Here is a 24,184-nt window from a genome sequence, read left to right as displayed (position 1 = left end):
ACCAGTTCAGCAAATTCCTATCCGTGAGAACTTTAGATTTAACGTTTGAAAACTTTACGGAAAGAAGAGGTTAATCAAGAAGAAAAAGTCAGGTAAAAACCAACAACAATATTTATATAGTATAAAGCAGAGCGTGTAAGGACAGTCTACTTCCGAACACGCAACAAACATCAGTTTATACGTATATAGTAGGGAGCGGATCGAGTAAGGTCGGTCAACTTCCGAACACTTTACAGAACAGTAAAACCGTTATCTCACTTTCAGAAAGGTCTTCGTTTCCCCCAGATGTCCTCCAGTGACTGCATCATGGATTTCTTTGAACACCTCCCGTAATCCGTTCCTGGGTACCACTGTCTAGCACCATTCTTCTCTACCGTCTTCAGACTCCAACACCCGCTTCAGAACCCCATTTTCCAATATAAGGGAGTTTTTTGGGTCCAGTAGGACTTAATCTGCCACCTTTCGCCACGATGATCTTTGATTAATTTTCCTCCATCCGATAACTAAATCAAGATCTGGGTCTTTACTTGGTCTTCCCTGATCTTATTGTCCTCCCAGTTGTCGTCTTCAGCTGCAGTTCTACAAATAGCTGCTTCCTTGTCTTCTGCTCATTGGCAGTGTGAGCAGTCATCGGGGCATGGTCTCCGTGGCAGGGCATCAGAGTTTTTATGGATAGTCCCATCTCGATGTTTTATTTCGAAGTTGAACTCTTGAAGTCTATCGATCCAGCGTGCTACTTGGCCCTCAGGATTTTTGAGGTGCAGAAGCCATTTGAGAGCTGCATAATCCGTTCTCAACAGAAATCTTCTTCCATACACGTATTTGTAGAAATGCTCGACAATTTCAACAACGGCCATCAGCTCTCAACTTGTGACAAGATAATTGCACTCTGGTTTACTGAGCATTTTGCTGAAGTAGCCAATAACTTTCTCTTGTCCCTCCTGGATCTGAGAATGTATTGCTCCAAGTCCCACATTGCTGGCTTCCGTATCTAAAATGAATTTTCCGTCCGGTAGGGGACAGCTCCAAATAGGAGCATTGATTAAAGCTCTTTCCAACTTCTTGAAAGAGTCTTGGCATTCCTCGGAACACTGGAACTGGATCTGTCCTTCTGTGAGTAGGGTCAATGTGTTGGCGATGTTAGCAAACCTCAGCACATATCTGCGGTAGTAGGTGCACAAACCAAGGAAGCTCCGAAATTGATGTATGTCTTTTGAAATGGGCCAATCCTTAACTGCTTTGATCTTTTGTTCCTCTACCGCCACTTTTTCCCCAGAGACAACGTGGCCAAGATAACAGACTTCTTTCTGGTACAGAAGGCGTTTCTTGGGACTAAGTTTCAAACCAGAACTTCTCAGGCGCATGAATATCTGCTCCAGATTTTTCAAGTGATGGTCGAACAATTTTCCGACCACGATTATATCGTCGTGTTGCACTAGACACGTATTCCACGACAGCCCTTTGAGAACCGTCTTCATCAATCTCTCGAAGGTCGCTGGAGTATTACAAAACCCGAATGGCATAATCGAGAACTGCCACAATCCTGAGCCGATGGTGAGAGCTGTCTTTTCTCTATCTTCTGGAGCCAATTCGACTTGCCAATATCCACTTTTCAAATCCAAAGTCGAGAAAATTGTGGTGCCGGCTAGCGTGTCTGAGGTATCGTCGATTCTTGGAAGAGAGTAGCTGTCTTTCTTCTTCACGTTATTTAGTTGGCGCTAATCCACGCAGAACCTTGTCGTGCCATCCTTATTCTTCACTAATACGACTGGGGAATACCAGGGGCTATCGGAAGGTTCGATGACTCCTTCTTTTCCTATATCGCTGACTATCTTGTCTGCCTCTTCTTTATTGGCAAGAGGGAGTCTTTTGGCTGATTGCCTGATTGATCGGCAATTCTCAGTGTCGATTCTATGCTGAACCACATTCCTTCTGCCGCTTTTTCCTTCTCCAATATCGAAGATTTCCTGTCACTTCTTGACGAACTCCCTCATTTTTGATCGGTGCGTTGGTGGTATGTCCTTAGAGAAAATGTCGTTCATCACCTTCTCCAACTCTTTAGCAAGTTGTTGGCTTGGCTATCACAGAGAAAATGGACGAACAGTGCCCCAGCATTGTTCCTTTTTTCTAGGTCACGGTTCAATTATTGCCGGTCTTTTAGCAAAGGTTGGCCCAAGAATGGTTCTCGTCGCACCTGTATCTAGCAGCATGTTGCAAGGCTCGTTGTTGATACGGTCGTCGTTGGAAAATGGCAACATATGCATTTTTTATGGGCTGTTGCTGGGTACAGGCCGACGATTGCCTCTTCTCATCGACCACCTCTAGTTTTCCTGATTTAGTGTTGATTCTTTCAATGCTGGACATTTGCTAAGCACATGCCTAATTTCCCCACAGTTCCAGCATCTTATTGGTTTTCTCTCAGGCAATACTTCCTTCATTATCTTTCTAATGTTGGCCTCAATATCAGAAGGCACCTGTCCATCTTCCTTAATAGTTCGAACTTTGCCTTGGCTCTTGCAGGATTGTTTCGCAGCCTCAAAATTCAGAGCGCTCGCCAGTGCATCCACGAGATGTTTGGGATGAGCTAGTGTCAAGGCCTGCCTCGTTTCTTGGTCGCGAAGTCCGTCCAAGAATATATAAACTGCTAACCGCTCCATTACGGTGTAGCAGGATATGCCAGACGAACTAATCGATCAACGTCAGCTTGAAATTCCTGAAGAGATTCTCCTGATTTCTGGCACCGGTTCTTCAGCTGTGAACCGTAGCTCAAGATGCAAGTTGGTCATAGACTTTCTGTTCTTGGGCCGTGAGGGTTTGCAAAATATTCGTTGCTTTTTCACGCAAGGCCAGTGTTAATGCTACCGCCTTTTCTCCTGCATTCCATCCATTTGCTTTGCTCTGTCCGTAGCTTCCAATTGTTGGCGGTAATTTGCCCAAGGAGTTTTTCCATCGAACTGGGCGGCTTTATGAAGAGCTTTTCTGGTTCAGAACTGAATTTGACATCTTTCATTGCCTTTTGAAGTTCTTCCATGTTGAAACTTAGTTCCGGAATTGAGTTTTCGGTAACAGTTTCTGTGGTGTAGGCAGAATTTACGATTTGGTTTTAATAATTGCCAATTGTTCCTTTCATCTTGCTGATTTCTACCTGAACTCCGCCTTTGATTTCCTCTACTCCCGTGTTCATTTTCTTCCTGTCCTTTCTTTAAGCCTTCTGCATTTTTCAGAAGTTCTTACTTCAAGCTATTTGAATTCTCTGGAAATTTATCTTCCAAACTTTTCGAATTCTCTAGAAATTTATCATTTGAACTTTTCGAGTTCTTTAGAAATTTATCTTACAAACTTTTCGAATTATCACGGAGCTTCTCTTCAAGACTTACAAAATTTTGTTGAAGTTCATCGAGTTTTCTCATTATTGAACTCAAATCCACCCCCAGAAACTTCTAATGAATATGTTTCGTGATCTTCTTCTGAATCAGTCAAGTTATCCCACAGTCTCTTCCGGAGTACTGATTTTTTTCTAGAACAATCTAGCTCCCTTTCCTTCAATTCTTGCTTCAATTCGGCGACTTTCAAGTCCGTTAGGCGCACTTTCCTCGAACAAATTTTGCCTATTTTCCACAAAACTGTATATGTCCACTCATTTTAATCGACTCCTAAATACTTATTTACTTTCACAAGTCCATTTTTCGCGAGAAAGGTCTATCAGTTTATATTTCCGTAGTCCGGAACTGTCCACTTCGCGAAACACAACGAATCAGCAGTATCTCTGCGTGAACAAATAAGTCTCATAGTCAGTTTTCCCGCAATACAAAGATTGTGCACCATGCGCTCACAGATATATTTTAGAAATCCACTTCTGATCACCACTTGTAACAAATTAATGAATTAACTGTTTCGAACAAATTCATTTCCAACAAAATTTCACCAAAAACTAACGAATTTATTTACAACACTCAGCAACTACCGCTTAATTCATTTCCAATATTTGAATTTCTTGTTTAGCCGCTCGATTCACTTTTAGAACTGCCCTCTTGGGTCGAGAAGACGTGCTTATATCGGTAACGGCCCTTTCTAGAAATCTGTAGTCGGTTTGATACCAAAGTTTTTCCGGAGATTCCCGACTATATTTTTTCGCGGTAATATCATGTGTTTGTTTTATGATTCGGCCGGCGTACGGGTCAGGGTCGGCTTCAGATTCGTTACAGTAGTTTCCCATGAACTCACACTGTGCAAGGTAGGTAGTTCCTTAATATGCACTGGCAATTTATCATATAACTTCACGTCTAATGTATTGCTTTTAGGAGTCAATAAACGATGTCTAGCTGATCGAAGCAAGTTACAATTTTTTGTGGTATAATCGTGATATGAATTATTTTTTGAAGTTTTTTTTTTTATTTCTATGAATATCCAGCAAAAAATTGAGGATGTAAATACACGGTAAGGTGAGTATTTCTAAGTTTTTGAATATAGGGCGACAACTGTCACTATATTTGGCTTTGAATATTATTCTTAAAGCTCATTTTTGGAGTCTAAAAATTCTCACAGAGTCTACAGCGTTTTCCCGTAGAGTTACACCGTAATTAATGTTTGAGTGAAATAAGCCAAAGTAGGCTGGCTGTTTCTAAAACTGCCAGGTAAGCAAATCTTCTCAGTTTCCGTAATATGAAGAAAGTTGAGTATAATTTTTTACTTAGGTGCTCAATATGCGGTGACCGCTATAATTTTTCATCCATAACAATTCCAAGTAGTTTAACTTCTGAATTGTTGGCAATCGTATTTTTGGTTGAAAAAACAATATTTTGAGTGTTGTTTTTATTGAGTTTCAAGCAATTAGAAACGAATCATGTTTCAGCTTTTCTTAAAAAATGACGTGAAGTTTCTTCCATGAGGTAATTGAATATGTCATTGATAAAGACAATGAATAAAAGTGGACCAAGAAGAGAACCTTGAGATACCCCAAAATTAATGTTCTCGATTTCAGAATAGCTATTGTCTATAAGAACAGCTTGTCTCCTACCATTCAAGTACGATTCGAATAATTTTCATGCAGTACCGCGTATACCGTATAATTTCAGTTTGTCTTAAAGTATTGTAAGAGAAACGCAGTCGAAGGCCTTGCTCAAGTCACACACAAGACACCACCGTATGTTGACCCGCCTCAAAATCCTCGACTATATCAGCCACAAGTCTTTATATCGCTTGAACAGCGGAACTTCATGCAGAGTTTTGTGCACAGAAAAGAACGAAATTGATTCACTACTATAGATACTCTCACGGGAAAGGTCTCATTGAGTTAGCTCGTTTGATCCCACCGATAGTGGTCCATCTCAGAAGTACGCGCTGAACTACAACTGCTCACCGCTTCAAGATCCAACTTAATACAAATTTCAAGAATTCTCTCATCTAAAGAACAGTGTATCTGTCACAGAGCCTCTTGGGAAAAACACTCAATAGCTCATCGTCATGATACTTCATTAGAAATGCTCTACAAAATCCTTTTTATGATCAATAGATAGCCAACTAGGTCTTCGCTTTGGTCACTTGCTCTAAAGATTTAGTAGCGCTCAAATGATTAAAAAACATAAACTCAAGCATTACCTCCTATGCTTGAGGAAACTATTGTATAGCGAAATACGTGTCGCGGTTTTTGTAAAACCCTATATAGTGAGAATCATACAATAAACTGTATTAATTAGTTTTTTATTCCCACAATAATTGTGAAAAGATTGAAAGTAGTTGCATGTAGGAGTGCTGCTCATATTCCAAAACATTCTAGTTCAGGAATATTTTAATTTTTGAGTTCTTAATTTTGTTCTGTTTCTTTACTGTTATTTGACGATGGGTATTGAATTTCTCCACAGTCCTTTCGTAAAGATCATAATGAAGTTCAATTTTTATTTTTATACATGCTAACTGAATATACAGGGTATCTTGCAATGCTCATTCCAGGTATGTATTACCACTTGATTCTATTCAATGAATATTACAGGAGTTTTTTCCCAACACCAAACCGTTATTTCAACACCTCGACACCAAGTGATCGAAACTCAATCTCAGATTGATCTTTCTCTTGAAGAGGAAGATCAAACCGAGTGATCATTTTCAAGAGGACGATCAAATTGAGTTTGATCACCAAGTGATCGAAACACGTGTCGAGGTGTTGAAATAACGGTTTGGTGTTGGGAAAAACCTCCAGTAATATTCACTACTACACCAAAGGTTCCAAAGAGTACATCACAAGTTGATTCTATTCAGTATAAAGCAGGCAAGAACACCAGAACTACAAGGTTTTTAAATTTGTTTTTCATTTGGCTTGTAACACTTTGAAGAGTTACGTCGAAAATTTGTTGGAAAAAAATCTCTAAAAATACAGTAGAGTTGTTTTGGCAGAATCTTTTATCAAAACTTTCATCATATTTATAGTTTGTAAAACGATCCTCCTTCAATTGACAGACAAATGGAGGGGAACTTTTTGTAGTTGAAAAATCTAGGAAAACACTTGATCACGGGAAACAACTATACGAAACTTAATTATTGAAATGTTTGGTAAATCATTTATGAAGAGTTCATTTTATATTTCAACTTTATAAAATTTATAATTTCAATAATACATATGATAAATATATAACTGATTGCTGTCTGTTTATTCCATTTGTCTGTGAGTTTGCGTGCGCTAATCCCGAAAATGACACAACCGATTTTGATGCGGTTTCCACTAATCTATTGTGATAAGTTTGACATTAATTATTTGATATATTCCAATCGGTTCATTATTGAAAAATCACGTCAAACATTTACTCTCCTGATTTGGCTGAATCTTTCATTAACTATAGTTATAATTTGTGAAACGATTTTCTATCAAATCAAACACAATCAAATATATGAAAACATTTTGCTCTTAGAAAATATGGGATGAAGTCGCGGGCAGTAGATGGTTTATTAAAATCAAATTGTTTTTTGAAAATGTCTTCATCTGAAAAAAAAAGATTGAAGTATGTACTTAAAACAGCTGAACGAATATGAACATCGTCGTCTGGGTCAGATGACGTCATATGTCGAACGAAATTAGTTTTGTATGCACAGCTTTTCAATTACAAACTCATCGCCCTAGTGGTCAAAGGGGAATACTTTGAATATTGACCGAGTATTTTCTCTTGTTTGTTTTTAGTAGTATACGCAGTATCTGCACAATGACGTAATTTCATATCATAGTTCATTGATAGTCTACCAGGCTCAATGAAAAATTTTACAGTTTTGTTAGTTGCGAATGGTTTTTCAACAAATGGTTGCCATGGATGAGTGAATTGAATTTGAATGATTTGAATGGGGTTGTAGAATGATTCAGTGGAAATGATAACATTAAGAGCACATACCAGATAAATGATTAGGTGTTATAAACTATTTCAACGGAGACTATCAGATGGTTACTACCAAAGCGTTCAGGGTCCTTGATTTTGTTATAAAATTTTCTTGAAACTTCTCGAAAATACAGTTGTTAGGCTTCATAATGCACTTGTAACACCAAATTTGAAGTATGCTGGTGTACTCGTATATGGATTTCCCCTACTGACCGTGGTAATAACCTTATATATCGAACAGGTCCAAAAGAAACATGTCGTAATCTATGTGATATATTTTCGAAAATAAAGTTTGTGAATATCAAATCGTAAGGTGTAGTTTATGAGAATACTTTCAAAATGGAAAGACTGAGTGACATAAGAGATACACATGATATTATATTTATTTCCTGTATGATTAATAATAACGAATACAAAAATTATAAAATTCATTCACTCTCGTGAAACAAATATTACTTCAAGATTTCAAGTCAATTCTATATTCTCTAGTGACCGACATTCAAGTAATCTCAATAGAATGATGCAAAAATGTGATTAGCTCAATCAAAGTTGAAGTGTACATTTCTTCAATATCAGTGAGAAAGCCCGGATTTCAAATCATTGACTGTATATGTTGAGATTTTTCAATTGAGTTTAGTGTGCAGTGTTGTGATGTGGTGACTAGCTTGTAGGTTTCACTTTCACCTGTAATTACCTCTCTGAGGTGTCCTTAGGAATGATTGAGATAAATAATTTCCATCAGGTTTTTTGTCACGTGTTATTTCATAGAATTTATAGTTACGTTTGATTTTCGAAATTCATTATTGAAGTACATTTTTGGAATATGTCAGCAAGATATGTGTTTCATTTGAAATCATTAATCAGAAGTCAAGCAGTATATTGAGTTATTCTAAATACGATAAACGAAAATGAAAAATTAACCCATTTCGACAATGTTCAATAATATTATTCATTCAGACGATGATGAATTCACGCGTTATTTTATGAACACAGCAAATGGTAGTGGCTTTTGTTTCTGCAGATTTTGAATGTCAAATTCAGCACATGGTCTTCTTAAAACTTCATCATATTCCCCGTAAACAATAAATATAATGGAAAAGAGGAGTCCAACTGCTTCAACAAAGCACGAATCGGCTCTGTACAATTACAGGGCTACTCACTGGACACTGTCAATTCAGAGGACACCTGAACAAAATAGGGTCAGAGAACTTGACTGCAGGCAAAGCAACAAAGGGACAGAGATAGCTCGTCAAATTCCATGGGAATGTGAGGCACTGGATAACAGAAGGCGAACAATTTATGGACCACCCTAATCATGTCCATTATAATATAGCATATATTCAGGGAATTCGTACAAACTAGTACAGGAAACAGATTTAGAATGAATGTCACAAAAAAGATGGGAGGAAAGCAGCTCAATAAGCCGATGCCGTGTTTGTCGGATACTTGGGGAAAATAAACAAGTCAGATGGCTTTCAAGTAATAGAAAATAATAACAATTCATTAACTGAACTTTTTATTTGATTTTTATCATATTGTATGATAAAATTAAAACAAACCACTGTTCGTGCTTCCAGGAAAAATATTAGATAAAACGACACAGCTCAGGAAAATTGTATCAAATAGATACGATATACTATCGTGATACATCTGACGCTATTATTAGATCAGACTCACGCAGCCTTGTGAGAAATTATCCTGGTTCTTATTCGATAAAAACGAGGCTCCTTCAGAAAAAAGTGAAAAGTAGTGCAGCTGTTGCCAAGTCGACTTGAGAACACAGCTGCCAGGCCAACTTCAGATCAAGTGCAGCCAAGGTATGGGTACGATCTTCTGTTCCTCAACCGAAAAAAATGATATTGTAGTAAATTTTTCCCTGAAAAAAATTACGGCCGGCCGCCGCTGGTCGTCAATCGATTGTGACTTGGCCAAGGTCGCGCTCAACTCGAGTTGCGCTTTGAGATCGTTCTAGATGTCGCGTCGCTTCGAGAGTCTCTCAACGACTTCCCTATCGTCTTACAGAGACGTTCATTACGATTTATAAACACTATCAACAGGCAGATCGAAAGAAGTATAGTTGAAAGGTGCGGTATGGAGTGACCTAAAAAAGCGGTAGACATCTGAGTGTTAGTCTGAAGTGTTTGTGTTGTACTGTCAATGTGCGATACAAACAACAATGTATATTTGAATATAAAATGTAGTTGATTATTGTTAAACATACGGGAAAACGTAACAGAATAGTCAATTTTGCATCTTGCAATATAAATATTAACCAGTCGGTAGTCAAATACTCACTTGTGAGAATAATTATTAATGTAATTTATTAATATCTTCTGCTTTCAAAACATTTTTCCACTAAAAATTTCTTTGTGTATGCAGAAGAGGGAATAAACAATGCGTCAATGAGTTATTTTATATAACAATATGATCATTCAATATTTTTCAATTTGTTATATCCATATTGTTCCTCCAATAACATTTCTTTGTTTTTTGAATAAAATTACTAATAAAATGAGCAAAGTTGTTTTCATAATTGGTCCTTTAAACCATAAACATTTTATCATCTGATAAAATTTGAATAAAACAGTGTTTGTGTTTCCAAGTACAAAAGAGAAGAACAAAAGACAACACAAGAGATAAGGAAAATTGTATCAACTGGCTGCGGCATACTATCGTGATTCATCTGATGAAATAATTAGTTCAGTCCCACCCAGCCTTGTTGGCAATTACCCCGGTTCTTATTTAATTAAAACGAGGGAGTGCTAAGCATTTCAATTTTTTTGTCGATCTTTTTCAGCCACGCAAGTCTCTTCTCTTTTCTTTTGGATGGCAACGCAGTAAAGCACTGAATTAATCATAAGGTGTTTAGCACGCCTGAATCCGTGACATAAATTCTTTATTTTTTTGCCGTCAGAATGTTCCGGAAACGGTGGTTGAGATGTTTTGCCATGTCACGACTTGAATCAAAGAAACAGGCAATTTGCATTGAAAATCAATTCACGTTTCAAAGTGTTTGTCATTGAATATAAGTAGTTGAATGAGAGTATTAAAAAAACTGAGATGAAAATGGTTGATGTTACCGAGCAGGAGTGGGATACTAAACGTAATAGAAACCTTGCAATGAGAAGTTGGTTTCTTGCAGAATCTATCTATACCTCTATAAATGTGAAAGTTTGTGAGGATGGATGTATATATATATATATATATATATCTATATATATATATATATATAAAAAAATAAATGGAAAAGTACTCTTTGATCATTCCCATATTGATTTCAATTTAAGAGCCACCGGTATACAGCTGTTTCAGCCTATTGGGCATCGTCAGTACCGGGCAGGCGGTCCTCGATTGAAGACAAAATGAGAAAAAACCAAGAAAGTACTTGATAAAAATAGCTGCGTAAACGCAAGCGAAACATAAGTGGAACCACCTATTGGTGTGACACCCAAGTCAACTTGACAAGTTTTTATGTCAGTGTTGGTGGTTTGACCAATCAACCGACAACTGCGGTAGCAGAAAGTTGGGAAGCTAACCTGAAATGCCATCGGAAAACGAATCCACATGCTTCTAGAAATGATATGAAATCTAGAAAGGTTAATGCAGTCAAGCTGCTGGAAAATAATTCCATGAAAATCAAAAAATAAATGGAAAAGTACTCTTTGATCATTCCCATATTGATTTCAATTTAAGAGCCACCGGTATACAGCTGTTTCAGCCTATTGGGCATCGTCAGTACCGGGCAGGCGGTCCTCGATTGAAGACAAAATGAGAAAAAACCAAGAAAGTACTTGATAAAAATAGCTGCGTAAACGCAAGCGAAACATAAGTGGAACCACCTAGCTTCCCAACTTTCTGCTACCGCAGTTGTCGGTTGATTGGTCAAACCACCAACACTGACATAAAAACTTGTCAAGTTGACTTGGGTGTCACACCAATAGGTGGTTCCACTTATGTTTCGCTTGCGTTTACGCAGCTATTTTTATCAAGTACTTTCTTGGTTTTTTCTCATTTTGTCTTCAATCGAGGACCGCCTGCCCGGTACTGACGATGCCCAATAGGCTGAAACAGCTGTATACCGGTGGCTCTTAAATTGAAATCAATATGGGAATGATCAAAGAGTACTTTTCCATTTATTTTTTGATTTTCATGGAATTATTTTCCAGCAGCTTGACTGCATTAACCTTTCTGGATTATATATATATATATATATATATATATATATATATATATATATATATATATATATATATATATATATATATATATATGTTTGTGGCTCTTTCACGCCGAAAGAACTGAACGAATTCAGATAAACCTTTACATAAATGCAGCTTATACATCAGAATAACATATAAGCTCTACAATTTGTGTAATTTTGGTCATTGTATAACGAAAAGTATTAAGTAAGTTGGAAAAATTCCCTGAGAGCTATCTTGGCGTGCGCTGCCTACACTGTTGGAGTCACATGCAGATAATGTACCGTAAATAGTTCTAAATGAAAGTCCGCTATAGCATATATCTACCTCTTATATGGTAGCCACTATATGCACAATATATCCACTATATGCAAAATATAGATTAACTTTGTCTTTTACACTAAGTAATTTGGACGAATCGATTAAAAGTTATCACGATAAGATTAACTCGATGTAACGCAGTAAGCCATTACGCGTCGCGTCATATGCGGAGGTAGAGGGGCGGTCTAAGCAATGAAGCGCCGTCGCCGAGAATGCGACCCGAACGCGGGCAGACGCGTGAGTGCAGACGTCGTTGACGGTTGTGTTAGTTTTGCGAAAATTTTTTATAGGTAACATAATTCGATTCTCGAAGCTATCCATTACTTAGTGCAATTGACAAATTTTTAGTTACTGTATTTTTAAAGTAAAAATATAAGTAACTAGCTGTTATTTGCGGCTTCGCCCGCGTAGAATTTTGTTGGTCACATTAAGTTTAGTGACAGATCATTTTGAACAAATAATTACAATTTTTTTTCATTAACCCAAATCTTCAGGGTTTCAACTTCAAATCTTCGAACCTCTATTTTTCCTCTGCTACACAGTAGCTTCACCAGTAACTGATGAAGCTACCATGAATCAAAACGCGTTTCAAATAAAATTCATTGGGAAAATTCTATAAATTTTATGAAAGCCATAAGAAGATAAAAATTTAAAAAAGTATATAGTACGAACCCAGAAAATGGAAAACCGTAAATAATTCCAATCATTACAAACTACCATAATTTTGAAGCATTTCTGAAGTTACTTGATGAGTTTTTTTTCGGACAGTAGACGCCAAAGTGGAAAGTTACATAGTAAAATTAGCTTTTCAATTATATATCACTCTTTTCTACTTTCGACCTGTTTATTGAAGATATTGGATCTGTTTTTCTTTTGGTGTTAAACACCCGTTATCAAGTTTCTTATGATTGTAACTGTACGGCATTATTTTTACAAGGTTATAAAACAGTAAGAGCAGAATGTGATGCTGTTTCTGAGAACATGGCAGACGTACAGAAAATGAGAATTGACAGAACAATCAAAAGATGAAAAATCAGGTCAATAGCAGATTCATACCACCAGATATATTAGTAGAGACTGGGGTTGAAAGTCACATTTTTTGTCTTTTGCATTTTTAGTATCCTTTTTTATAAATTATCAATTATATTTTTACATCATTGATATACTGTTCTGAAGAAAAAATATAACAATACTTATGGGAAAGAAAAAGTGTGACTTTCAATTCAGGGCCGGGGATGTTTGTCACAGTATCTGGGGCAGGTAGTTACATAGGTAACTGAGGGGTATAAAAACATTTAAATGCATATTTTCATTGAAAGTGAAATAATATACGTAATTGATTATATCCAAGAAGGAAAAAAATGTCTTGTTCGGCCACAATGTTTTTACCTACCCTGAAAGTACTCATCCTAACGAAATTATGTTCAGTCAGTCTAAAATTCAGTGAATATTCGAATTCACAATCATGCCAAATATAACTAAGCAAACGTAACGCTGTGTTTCGAATACTCTTGGGAGACGAATCGAAATAAATATTTGGAGTCATACAGATAATTAGGTATGTATTTTTTAATTCTTTCTTCTATTCATAAGTGAAGATTTGCCTATACCTTTGATAACCAATATTTGTTGATGGTATTGATAACACCGTGTTGCTTATCTCTTCGACAGTGTATTTTTTTACAGACTGTCAGACTGTATAACGCAGTGTCACTGCGTGAAATACTAGTCGATCAGACTTTCTCATATATCACAATGAGCCAACAAAAATGCAGCACACATAATAGGTGTTGGTTGTCACATGTGGGTATCAGCCACCGTCAAGTTGAGACAACGAGCTCCAAAGCACATTTCAAAACATATCCCCCTAGAATAACTCTAAATCAATATTTATTAATAAAAATTGATAGTGATATCATGAGCCACAGATGTCTGAAATAATATATATCTACTTAAAATTATAATATACTTATGAGACTCGATACAAATGCACAAAAATTTACTTTCACCGTCCGAAAAAAAAAGTACGTATCTCCGTCACACAGTATGAGCGTGAACTGAAGTGACGTTATTAAGGGCCCTGTAAACGATCAAATTATTTGTCAAATATTCGTTTGACAAACGTGTTTGTCAAATTTTTTGAAAGTGTGCGAGCTTGTTTGACGTGTTTGTCAAACAATGTAAATGTTTGACCTGTTTGATGGAAATTTTGATTGACGGTGTGTTTGGCAAACCTGTTTGATAGTGTGCAATGGTGTTTGTCAAATAAGATCTCAGTTATTGCCTTGATACCATGGAGAACACAACTGCGACAATCAATAACGGCAACATGTCAGAAAAAGAATGTCTTTTGGAATTTATCTCCGTATATCGCGACATGCCGATGCTGTGGAGAATAAAATCAAAAGACTATATGGATAAACACAAGAGAATGAATGCGATCAAAAAAATGACGGAGTTATTGAAAGTGTCTCGCGGGAACATCACTGAAGAAGATGTTAAAAAAAAAATTAATATTTTACGAACAACTTTCAAGCGTGAAAATAATAAGGTGAAGAAATCTATGCTTTCTGGATCTGGTACTGATGAACTCTATGTACCTTCATTATGGTACTACAAAGAGCTTGAATTTCTACAAGACCAAGTGGAGGAAGAATCGGGGATCAGTTCAATAACAGGACAAACGGTAAATAGTAACAATGTTTATTTTATTTTAATTCTACAAGTACAACATATACAGTTACCCACTCTAAACATTTGAAATTTTTTCATTTTCAAATAAGAATTCATTTTCAAAAGAATATTTTTATAAACAACTTGTTACAAATAGGTACAACATAATATTTTAACCTAACCAATAATAATATTTTAACTTAACCAATTAATAAATATTTTTTATTTTCACAAGTACAGCAAATACGATTAGGTACCTATTCTAAACATTTGTTTTGCCATGGAATAGCACCCGTTGAATTAAAATATTCACAAAAATCATCTCTCACTTCTTTTGCTAATGTAGCGCTATTTCCAGCCCGTGCACGTTCGATATTCAACAATTGATTTGACTCATTTCTCCAAGATCCTTGTATGACAGTCCCTGTAACACAATCTTCCATGTCTAATTCTCCATTCCTAATGTAGTTTTTTTGTTTCATTAGTAAATTGTGTAAATGACAACACGCCATTACTACAATTTTAGCTTTTGTAGGACATAATTTGATGGGTTTTTGGAGAATCTTAAAACGACTCGCAAGAATGCCGAATACATTTTCAATTATTCGCCGAGCACGGGATAAACGATAATTGAAAATCCTTCTGTTGTCATTTAAAACCTGCTTATTGTAGGGCTTCATAAAATTTGGAAGAAGCTGGAAAGCTTCATCGCCTACAAATACAAATGGCATTTTTTTATTAAAGTTTGGCAATTCCTGTGGCTCTGGAATCTGCAACTGGTTGTTCTCAAACATATTCCAAAATTTTGTATTTTTAAGTACTCCTCCATCTGACACTCTACCATTTGTACCGACATCAATCATGATAAATTCATAATTTGCATTAGCTATGGCCATAAGCACTATGCTGTGTGTTCCCTTATAATTATAATAATAGGAACCGGAATGCTCAGGTTTTTGTAACGTGATATGCTTTCCGTCTACAGCTCCGATGCAATTATCAAAGTTCCATGAATTTCCAAATTGTCGTGCCAATATTTTCCAACTTTCTTGTGTTTTGGGTATCTGAAACATAAAAATACTTATTATTATTATGTAATATGTTTATTATTATGTATTATTATTATTATGTAATATGTTTATATTTATTGTTTTGGTTTCTAGGAATCGTCAAAACTATCAACATCAACATCAACACAATCACCTTTGCCACCTTCAGCATCTATTAGTCCTGTACAAATAAAAAAGAAGAAAAAGGAGGACTTGCAACAGGACTTATTGACATTAGCCAGGGATCATTTCAAAAAACCTGAAAATGAATATCAGGTGATGGCAAGAAACTGGGCCTTTAAGCTAGAGCGCATGTCTGGAGAACAAAGAAGACTGGCAGAAAAATTTATAAACGAAATACTCTTTGAAGGAGAAGAAGGAAACCTTCATCGACATTCGGTAGTTATTAATCCGTCTCAGCCAGCACTCGCTTGGAACACTCCATCACCTACTCCGTACAGCCCATCTCCTATTTCACAACAATCATATCTGTCCAATACGGAGCAACCTGTGGTGATTCATATTTCAGACTCGCAAACAAATGAAACTAATACAGAAACTGAAGATGATACAGCAGCCAAATTTATAAACAATTTTTATTCTCTTTAAATTATATATTTTGTAATTTTGAAATAAAAATCTTACCTGAATATTGCTTAATTTTTCATTTATTGCCTCACAAGTTTCAATGATAATGCCGCTGAGTGTACGAGGTGCAATGCAGGCTTGAAATTTTAGGTCTTCAAAATCGGCGCCACTAGCCAGGTACCTCAAGGTTATAGATAATCTTTGAGAAGCTGGTATAGATTTACGCATAACGGTATCTTGTTTTGCTATGCAAGGACTTAGCAATGTTAATAAATCTTCAAATGTTTTATGGTCCATGCGCAGGAAGTTTGCATAGTCATTTGGTTCTGTGAGCACTATTTCCCGTAACAAATTTTCGTGCGTATATTTATCCCGTAATTTCAACCATTCTCTAGACCATCGACGACCTTTTTTCTTTTTCTTCATACATAGTGCTAGTGTCAATGCCAAAAACGCCTTATCTGTATTATCACTCATTGTTATATACGACAGAAGATGATAACAACACACGAACGTCAAGGAGAAAACTGAAATATGGGCAAATTTATTTGATCTATTGGTTTGATCGTATGCGCTTTTGTTTGATGAAAACATGAAGTTTGACAAACAAATTCGACAAACAAATTTGACCGTCTACAGGACCCTTTAGGATGGAGGAATTACTCTCGCGATCCTTCGATTTTGTTCGATAAACTATTTCGTTCGTTCAATTTTTCGATATGACCGCTGTGACAACCAACCCGTGAGACAACAATACCCGGTCTACCCTATGAGGAGATAAGTGTGAAAAATACTCAGCAAAATAAATAACTAACCAAACAAGTTGAAACAGATTGTGAAAGGTCTATGGTTTCAAACCATATTCCAACGACGGGAAAGAACAGAAGAGAATAGCCAAAACACACTTTCCAGATTTCATAGTATTTTTACTGTAAATGTACACGAAACAATTAAAAACGCATGGTGAATTGAAGGAACATGATAAATGTTCGTTCATTTATCTTACCTGCACTTTGTGTAGTAGCTATCTGAAAGTCTACTTACTGTAAATGGTTCTCAATTGTAACATGAAAAATATGATATTTTGAATGATTTCAATAACTTCAGGTGATGATTAATTGTCATATTTGAAGGAATAATAGTTCTAACTTTCTTCGTTTCCGAGTAACGGGTTGTCAAAGTTTTATTGTTCTTTTATTAATAACTCAAAAGTATTTTCACCAATTTTGATGGGACTAGGTATGTTTGTTACCAGTAACAAGGGACTTCTTTTCATAAAATTAGGTAAGGAATAATAGTTCCAGTAGTGTCACAGAAGATTTTAAATATGTTACAGAATAACCTAGATCAAAAAATTGTCGAAATTATTTTTTTATTTAGTCAATTTGTATAAAATCTTGTCTCTGAACACTTCTTTCGAATAATTTTTCAATCAGATGAAAATGTCAAACTTGTAGATGAACAGTAGTGAACAATAAGTTTTTATAAAATTTATAAAACTGATAAAATAGTTATTGAAATAGTTAATAACAGTTTTGAAACTGTGACACTCCGTTACGAATAAAATTAGGACACACATTCATTTTTTCGATAACATCATTCAAAGTACACTCTGTATAAATTATGCCCTAAATGAAATAACGCCAGCTACCACTGGTAGCCATACAGTAATTGTGACGTGCGAAGAGCACGTTCAGTTCGACCGACATTTCGCGAGTGTTCGTACGGAATCGATACAATTCCCGACGAATGTTCTACCGACTTCGATGGAATTCCGAGTAATGTTCCGGCGCCTTCGATTCCCAAAGTGCCATTCACTTGCCAATCGAGTCAATCAAGTGAAAGTTAAAATGCGCCTAGTAAGGCGATAGACATTTGAATAGTTGAAGTTTTAGTTGAAGTGTTTGTTGTATTCAAAGTGAAGTAAAGTTAAGTTTGATTATTATTCAGTGTAGTCAATTATTGGTGAACCCACAGGGAAAAACGTAACAATATTATTACTATTTACACTATGGTTACAATTGAGGTGAAAAATATCATTACATTAGTATAAATTGTTTTAAATTGAGTGGAATAATTATTTTTGAGTCTATATATGGCAATTCTCAATATACTTTTCTCTGACTTTTTCAAGGTTAAGTTGAAATGTAGCCTAGGTTGATACTTCACCTTTCCGTTGATACTCAATTATTGTTATGAATTTTCGTATTTAATTTTTATTATGTTGATGAATAAAGACAATTGTTATTATTATTATAGTATGTGATTGATATTTTACGTATCAAAGTACTAGTGATATTTAAAAAATGTCGTGTAATATAAAGTCGTAGTTAGTCAGACACTTCTTTCTGACGCTGAGTCTACAGAGGAAATGGCTATCGAGCTTACGACTCCAACCTACCTCCCTGTAAATTTAGATCAGGAGCGAGAGCTTCTCAACTCTCCAATTCCTGATCCAATAACTGAACCTGATAGAAGGTTTGGTGGTGCAGCCATGAAACGACTGAGTCGTTTCCTCTAGAGTGGGGTACCTTATGAAACCGCCTTGCACCAAATTCTTGAGCGGCGTACGCAGAATCTGTCTCAGGTGGAGGAACAAACCCACAATGAGCATGTTGACAAACGTGTGTGCTCAAGTGATGATTCACCAAAACTAGAAGCGAAAAAGCTATGCACGGTTGAATCTAAGGCATCGTCAGGTGTGGCTGACGTGCAAAAACCCTCATATGGGAAGGTTGTCGCGGATATCAAGGTGGGAATCTTGCACCTTGACTATACGACTACCTCATTAACGATGAAACAGCAGAGCATATACTTTGTGCCTGCCCCGCTGGGGACCGAATCAGGTCTTTAGAGTTCGGCAGAGCCGTAGTCTTACCATCTGACCTGAAAGACCACTCACCATACAAACTAATCGGCTTCGTTGAGAAGCTGGGTTTATTTGTCTGAGTGTGAATAGGTGTGAGCCACAATAAACCCTTACAGGTTGCGGTGGGGGGTCGAATAGACCCACTCACTTTGGACCTAATTTCTATTCAAAAACAAAATTACAGGTTGATTAATATTACTGGAGTTCTTTCCCAACACCAAATCGTTATTTTTAATACCTCTGAGGGGTTAAAAATAACTATTTGGTATTGGGAAAGAACTCCAATAACATTCATTACTACACCAAAGGTTCCAAACAGTGCATGATGAGTACAGGTTGATTGTTAACGATTTATAATATTCAACATACAAATACACGAATTAATTGAAACAAAAATCTAACGAATCAAATCAAATCAAATTTTATTAAATCCGTTTTCCTATTATACAATGGATTGGACGTGTCTGGTGAGGTGTAGAACCCATACACTTACTACAAAAAAAAAGTTACTCCTAAAGTACTAGTTTACAGGTTAGGTTGCCAAATAGAGTATATACACATACATACATGAACATAATACATTGTTGAGGATGTAACCCTAATATTACTCGATGACACATAAAATCAAGTATACAAGACATCACTATGAACTCAGTTAACACTGCTAGAAAGGAAGTCATCAAATTTCCCTAAGCTATAAAAACAATGATTCGTTGAAATTGTCTTTAACCTATTTTTGAAAATTCCGTATGTATTACTATTTTTTATATTACCAGGAAGCCTATTGAAATAAGACGCTTCAATCATTAGAGGTGATTTTTTGTGGAAAGTGTGGTTCGATTTTTTTTGCAACATGTCGTTTTTATGCCTTGTGTTGGGGTTGTGAATATCAGAATTTTTTGGCAGTTTATTTCGGTTTCGGTAGATATAGCTCAGTAATTTATATAAGTAAATAGAAGTAACAGTAAGAATTTTTTGGTTTTTGTATACAGCGCGACATGAAGTTTGATAGATCAAAAATTAATCGCAATATTATTTTTTGTAATACAAATATCCTTTGATTATCACGCCCTTGCCCCCATAGTATGATACTACAGAAAATTGCAGAGTAGGCATACGAATCATAGACATTCAATAAAGTATCCCTATCTAGCATTGATTTCAAAACAGTCAATAGATAGAAACACTGATTGATTTTTTTACAGAAACTACTAATTTGTGCCTCCCAAGATAGATTACAGTCGAATATGGTTCCGAGAAATTTTGCAGACTTCGATGTACTGATTAAAGTGTTATTTAATAATATTGAGCAATCTGATGGTAATTTTTGAGCTGTATGGTATTCAATGCAAACTGTTTTCGAAACATCCAACATTAATCTATTACAATAGCACCAATTTTTGAATTGGTTTAGTGTTCTGGTAAGTTTTTCTGAAAGTGCGAGTTTTGAGTGATCTGATATTATTGTGCATGTGTCGTCTGCATACATGAGAACTTTTGCTTCAGTTAGATATTTAGGAAGGTCGTTAATAAATATGAGAAAAATTAATGGACCAAGGACACTGCCCTGAGGGGTTCTAAGATCCATATCAAATTCATTTGAAAAAACATCAATTTTTACTATAATCTTTCGGTTTTTGAGGAAAGAGGGAAACCAATCATTAAGGCAGCCACGAATACCCAACTTTTCTAGTTTTTCTGAGACGAAAGACCTTTCGACTGTATCAAATGCCTTTGTTAAGTCGAACAATACTGATACCAAATATTCACCATGATCCATTCTTTCAAAAATGTTTTGAGTGTACTCAGCCACACTTGATTCAGTGGAGAAGCCATTTCTGAAACCGTGCTGATTGTTATTAAATTGAAAGAACTCAGATACGCTTCCATTCTTCGAGAAACCACTTTTTCAATTATTTTAAAGGAAATACTAAGTAATGCAATTGGTCGGTAGTATTCAACATCACTAGGATCACCCTTTTTGTACAATAAAATAACAGAGGCTATTTTCAGACTTGAAGGGAACTTACCTTGCATAATCGACGAATTTATAATATGAGCAAGTATTGGAGATATGATATATTTGCATTGTTTTACTACTGATGCAGGTATTTCATCCAAACCTGTAGATTTTTTGTTTAGTAATCCCGGTTTCCGAACATTCGAATTCTCTCAGTATATAAACTGCTATATCATTATTTTCTTCCATATAAAGGAGAACGTCAATCAGTCACCGCTCCCTTCATAAACTGAATTTCGGTAGCACAAACTCAATTAGTTTAATTCATTTCAGGACATCCCGACAAAATTAGACCCATCACAAAATTCATCACGCTTTTCTCAAATTATATCTCGAAAGGCCTAAGAAACGTAATTCTAATTAAAAGATGAGGTGAATCATAGAAATTTCTGGTGCTGTACTTCTATTTAGAAAGCTAATTAAAATTTACGAGGTGTTTGTATCTGTCTGCTATATTTGAGTCTTTTGTCCGTTCAACTTCAGCTCGAATGAATTTATTCATTAATTATGAAATACATTATCTTTGTACAGCATGATGAAAACTTCTAGAACAAAACAATGTTTGTTGGAGTATTCATAGAAACAAATTTGGATACCTTTCTCTCTCTAACACGTTTCTTCGAAAGGTAAACAAAATCCCTCATTCAACATTATCATGTGCAAATTCTAAAGCTAATAACCCTGTAAACAAATAGAAATCTGTAGTACACAGTTTCCATTTTTACGCATTTCTTCCATTTCAGAGTTGAATGAGAGAACTCAGAATATAAATTAAAATCTTGAGGTCAATGCAAGGCCCTTTGAGTTGAAACTAGAAAAAATACTATTTGGAAAACTCGAGTGTAGCATAATATACATGCCATATTCGAAAAAAGGAAATTAATTAAAGAAATTATTCATGATATATTTCTGCAGAATAAATATAACACAATCAATTTTTTCCAAGGTATTTCTCCCTTTTATTGAAGTTATTATGAAATAAATAATAGTTGAAAAAAAACTTAAATAACACGCTTCGATAGCAATGAAAACTAAAAAATTGAAAGTGATTCAAAACTTTACCAACAAAAAATTTAAGATTGTGTTCAACATTCATATTAATTCCTAGGCTTGATACAACTAATTACTTTTAATAGGTCTGAAATCATAATAAATATATGAACCATAGTGATTTTTATGAAAGATAGAATTGAAAAAATTGATGTTGTTTATATATTCATTCTACAAAAATATATCATGAATACTTTTGTTTAATTTCTTTTTTCAAATGTAGCATGTATATCATGCAACACTTCAATTTTGCAAAACATTTTTTTCTAGAATCATCTCAGAACGTCGTCTATTATTGTTTGAAACGTATGGAAATCATTTTGTACATTTTTAAAACTAGTAATAGAACATAAAATTGTAATTCAAAGTAATATTGTTTTAATTAATAAACCAAAAACTACATTGAACATAAGATACATTAACATTAGATAAGGTTATGAGGATTGCCATTTGAGACTAGGAAGTTGGGGTAGCTGGGGATGAGGATATAAGTGAAAACAAATTATTTATTACATGATTTTGTTTGCCCCTCCCTATTATGAAAGATGTTTTCAGCGATTTCCTATATTTCATTTGGTTGCTCAGATATAGAAAGGGAAATAGTGAGAAATATTTTCGATGTTACTGTTATAACATCGTGTCGTAGGTTGGTAATAATATGGATTCAAATAGCATGAGGGATTTACTGAAAACTAAATAGATAAATCACAACAATACTAAAAAATACAATAGTTGGACGTGAATTATATAAGATGATACAGCCTCAATTACTAAGTTGAAGTCATTTACCAAGCAATTTGAAATCGTACCATATTTGGTATGGAAGATTTCATTGAATATTTTCCATTAATTTCCTTTGCATCTTTGATGTATGTAAAATTTCAACTATAATGAGAATGAATGTTGATATAATATGTAAAAAATGGTTTTCATATACATGAGTTTTTGGCTTGTCCTATAAGTCATGTAAGTCATTTGTCAATGATATTCAGCAATGGCAGTCATTACTGAGACTTGGAGATATCACCTACGTCCTTGCAGTGAATGAATACACCACTGAAGATGTTTGCCGCAGTAGCAGACGAAACTTTCTGAACTACATGTTCCGTTCAGTCACGGTCTACCATCTCGAAATTTTTGAAACCCTATCCAAATGAGTTTTCAACTGATGTTGAAGCCTTGATTATGATAGGCTGATCGAGAGTGCCTTAATGACAATTATCAAAACTAGTGGATATTCAAACGTAGTTCCCCAGGAAGGCTCGCTAGATCGCCTTCGTTCGTTTCAGAAAGTATGGATAGAATAAGATGTAGAATTTCATTAGTTCGGACTTCCATTTCCTCATTTTAGACAATGGAATAATGGAATAGACAAGGGAATAGACAATAAAATTGACAAAGAGGCTGAAAATAATTATTCCAATAAGCAAAAAAACCTAGCATGAAATTACAATTAAAAAAATACAAGCAACAATTGAATATTGAACAATTAAAAATAAATTGAAATCAAAAGATTTCAAGCCAATTTACTTTCCAACGTTTCAATTGTTAGCCAAAATCGTCTTCGGGTGATGACTGGACTTATTCCTCCGAGAGATGACTATTTATTGGACATTCAGTGCTTTCACCTATCTCCTCTTCCCTCTCCCCGCTTCACCGATTCAGCGGGAGTTGCATATATGCGACTTCTTTAAATTTCTTTCTGAACTAGTGTTCCTTTCTGTGAATGATCTAAGCTTGGGTCCACTTGATGTTGATGAGTCCAAACATGCTCTGCTATTCCGGATTTGCTGTTTCTCCTCGCTGTGTGTGTTTTTTGTGCTCGACAATGCGAACTTTCAATGGTCTCTCAGTTTCACTGACGTAAGATTCTCCGCACTCGCAGTGTATACGGTAAATGCTATTCTTGAAATAGCAATCCGCGTTTGGTGGCCTGGTTTTTGTGAGCTTTCCGACAATCATCTGATGTAGGGAAGTGCAAGAACTGGTTGTGATGGCTTCTTTCCTTGCGAAGTTGTCTTTTAGCTAAAGTCTGTTCCACTATCACTTTGGAGTAA

General features: G+C 35.6%; 2 protein-coding genes across 5 annotated transcripts in view; one reads left to right on the top strand and one right to left on the bottom strand.

Moving 5' to 3' along the window:
* The window catches only part of Fur2 (furin-like protease 2), a 1,328,139-nt gene that overhangs the window by 327,044 nt on the left and 976,911 nt on the right, over positions 1-24,184 (bottom strand). The window lies entirely within an intron of this gene.
* Positions 13,953-16,250, top strand: LOC141485408 (uncharacterized). Its single transcript, XM_074182039.1, has 2 exons — positions 13,953-14,564; positions 15,715-16,250. The coding sequence occupies exons 1-2, from the start codon at positions 14,172-14,174 to the stop codon at positions 16,207-16,209; spliced, it is 888 nt and encodes a 295-aa protein (XP_074038140.1). The 5' UTR covers positions 13,953-14,171; the 3' UTR covers positions 16,210-16,250.

The sequence above is a fragment of the Leptinotarsa decemlineata genome, unplaced genomic scaffold, assembly GCF_025532065.1.
Source record: "Leptinotarsa decemlineata unplaced genomic scaffold, Ldec_3_MD MMD2_tig00026328_RagTag_RagTag, whole genome shotgun sequence".
In the NCBI taxonomy this organism is placed as follows: domain Eukaryota; kingdom Metazoa; phylum Arthropoda; class Insecta; order Coleoptera; family Chrysomelidae; genus Leptinotarsa; species Leptinotarsa decemlineata.
This window is presented reverse-complemented; position numbering and strand designations above follow the sequence as displayed.

Excerpts from the sequence above, each read along its gene's own strand:
- LOC141485408 (XM_074182039.1), top strand. The coding sequence starts at position 14,172 with ATGGAGAACACAACTGCGACAATCAATAACGGCAACATGTCAGAAAAA. Across the intron at positions 14,565-15,714 it reads GTTCAATAACAGGACAAACG|GAATCGTCAAAACTATCAAC; the intron begins GTAAATAGTAAC and ends TTTGGTTTCTAG.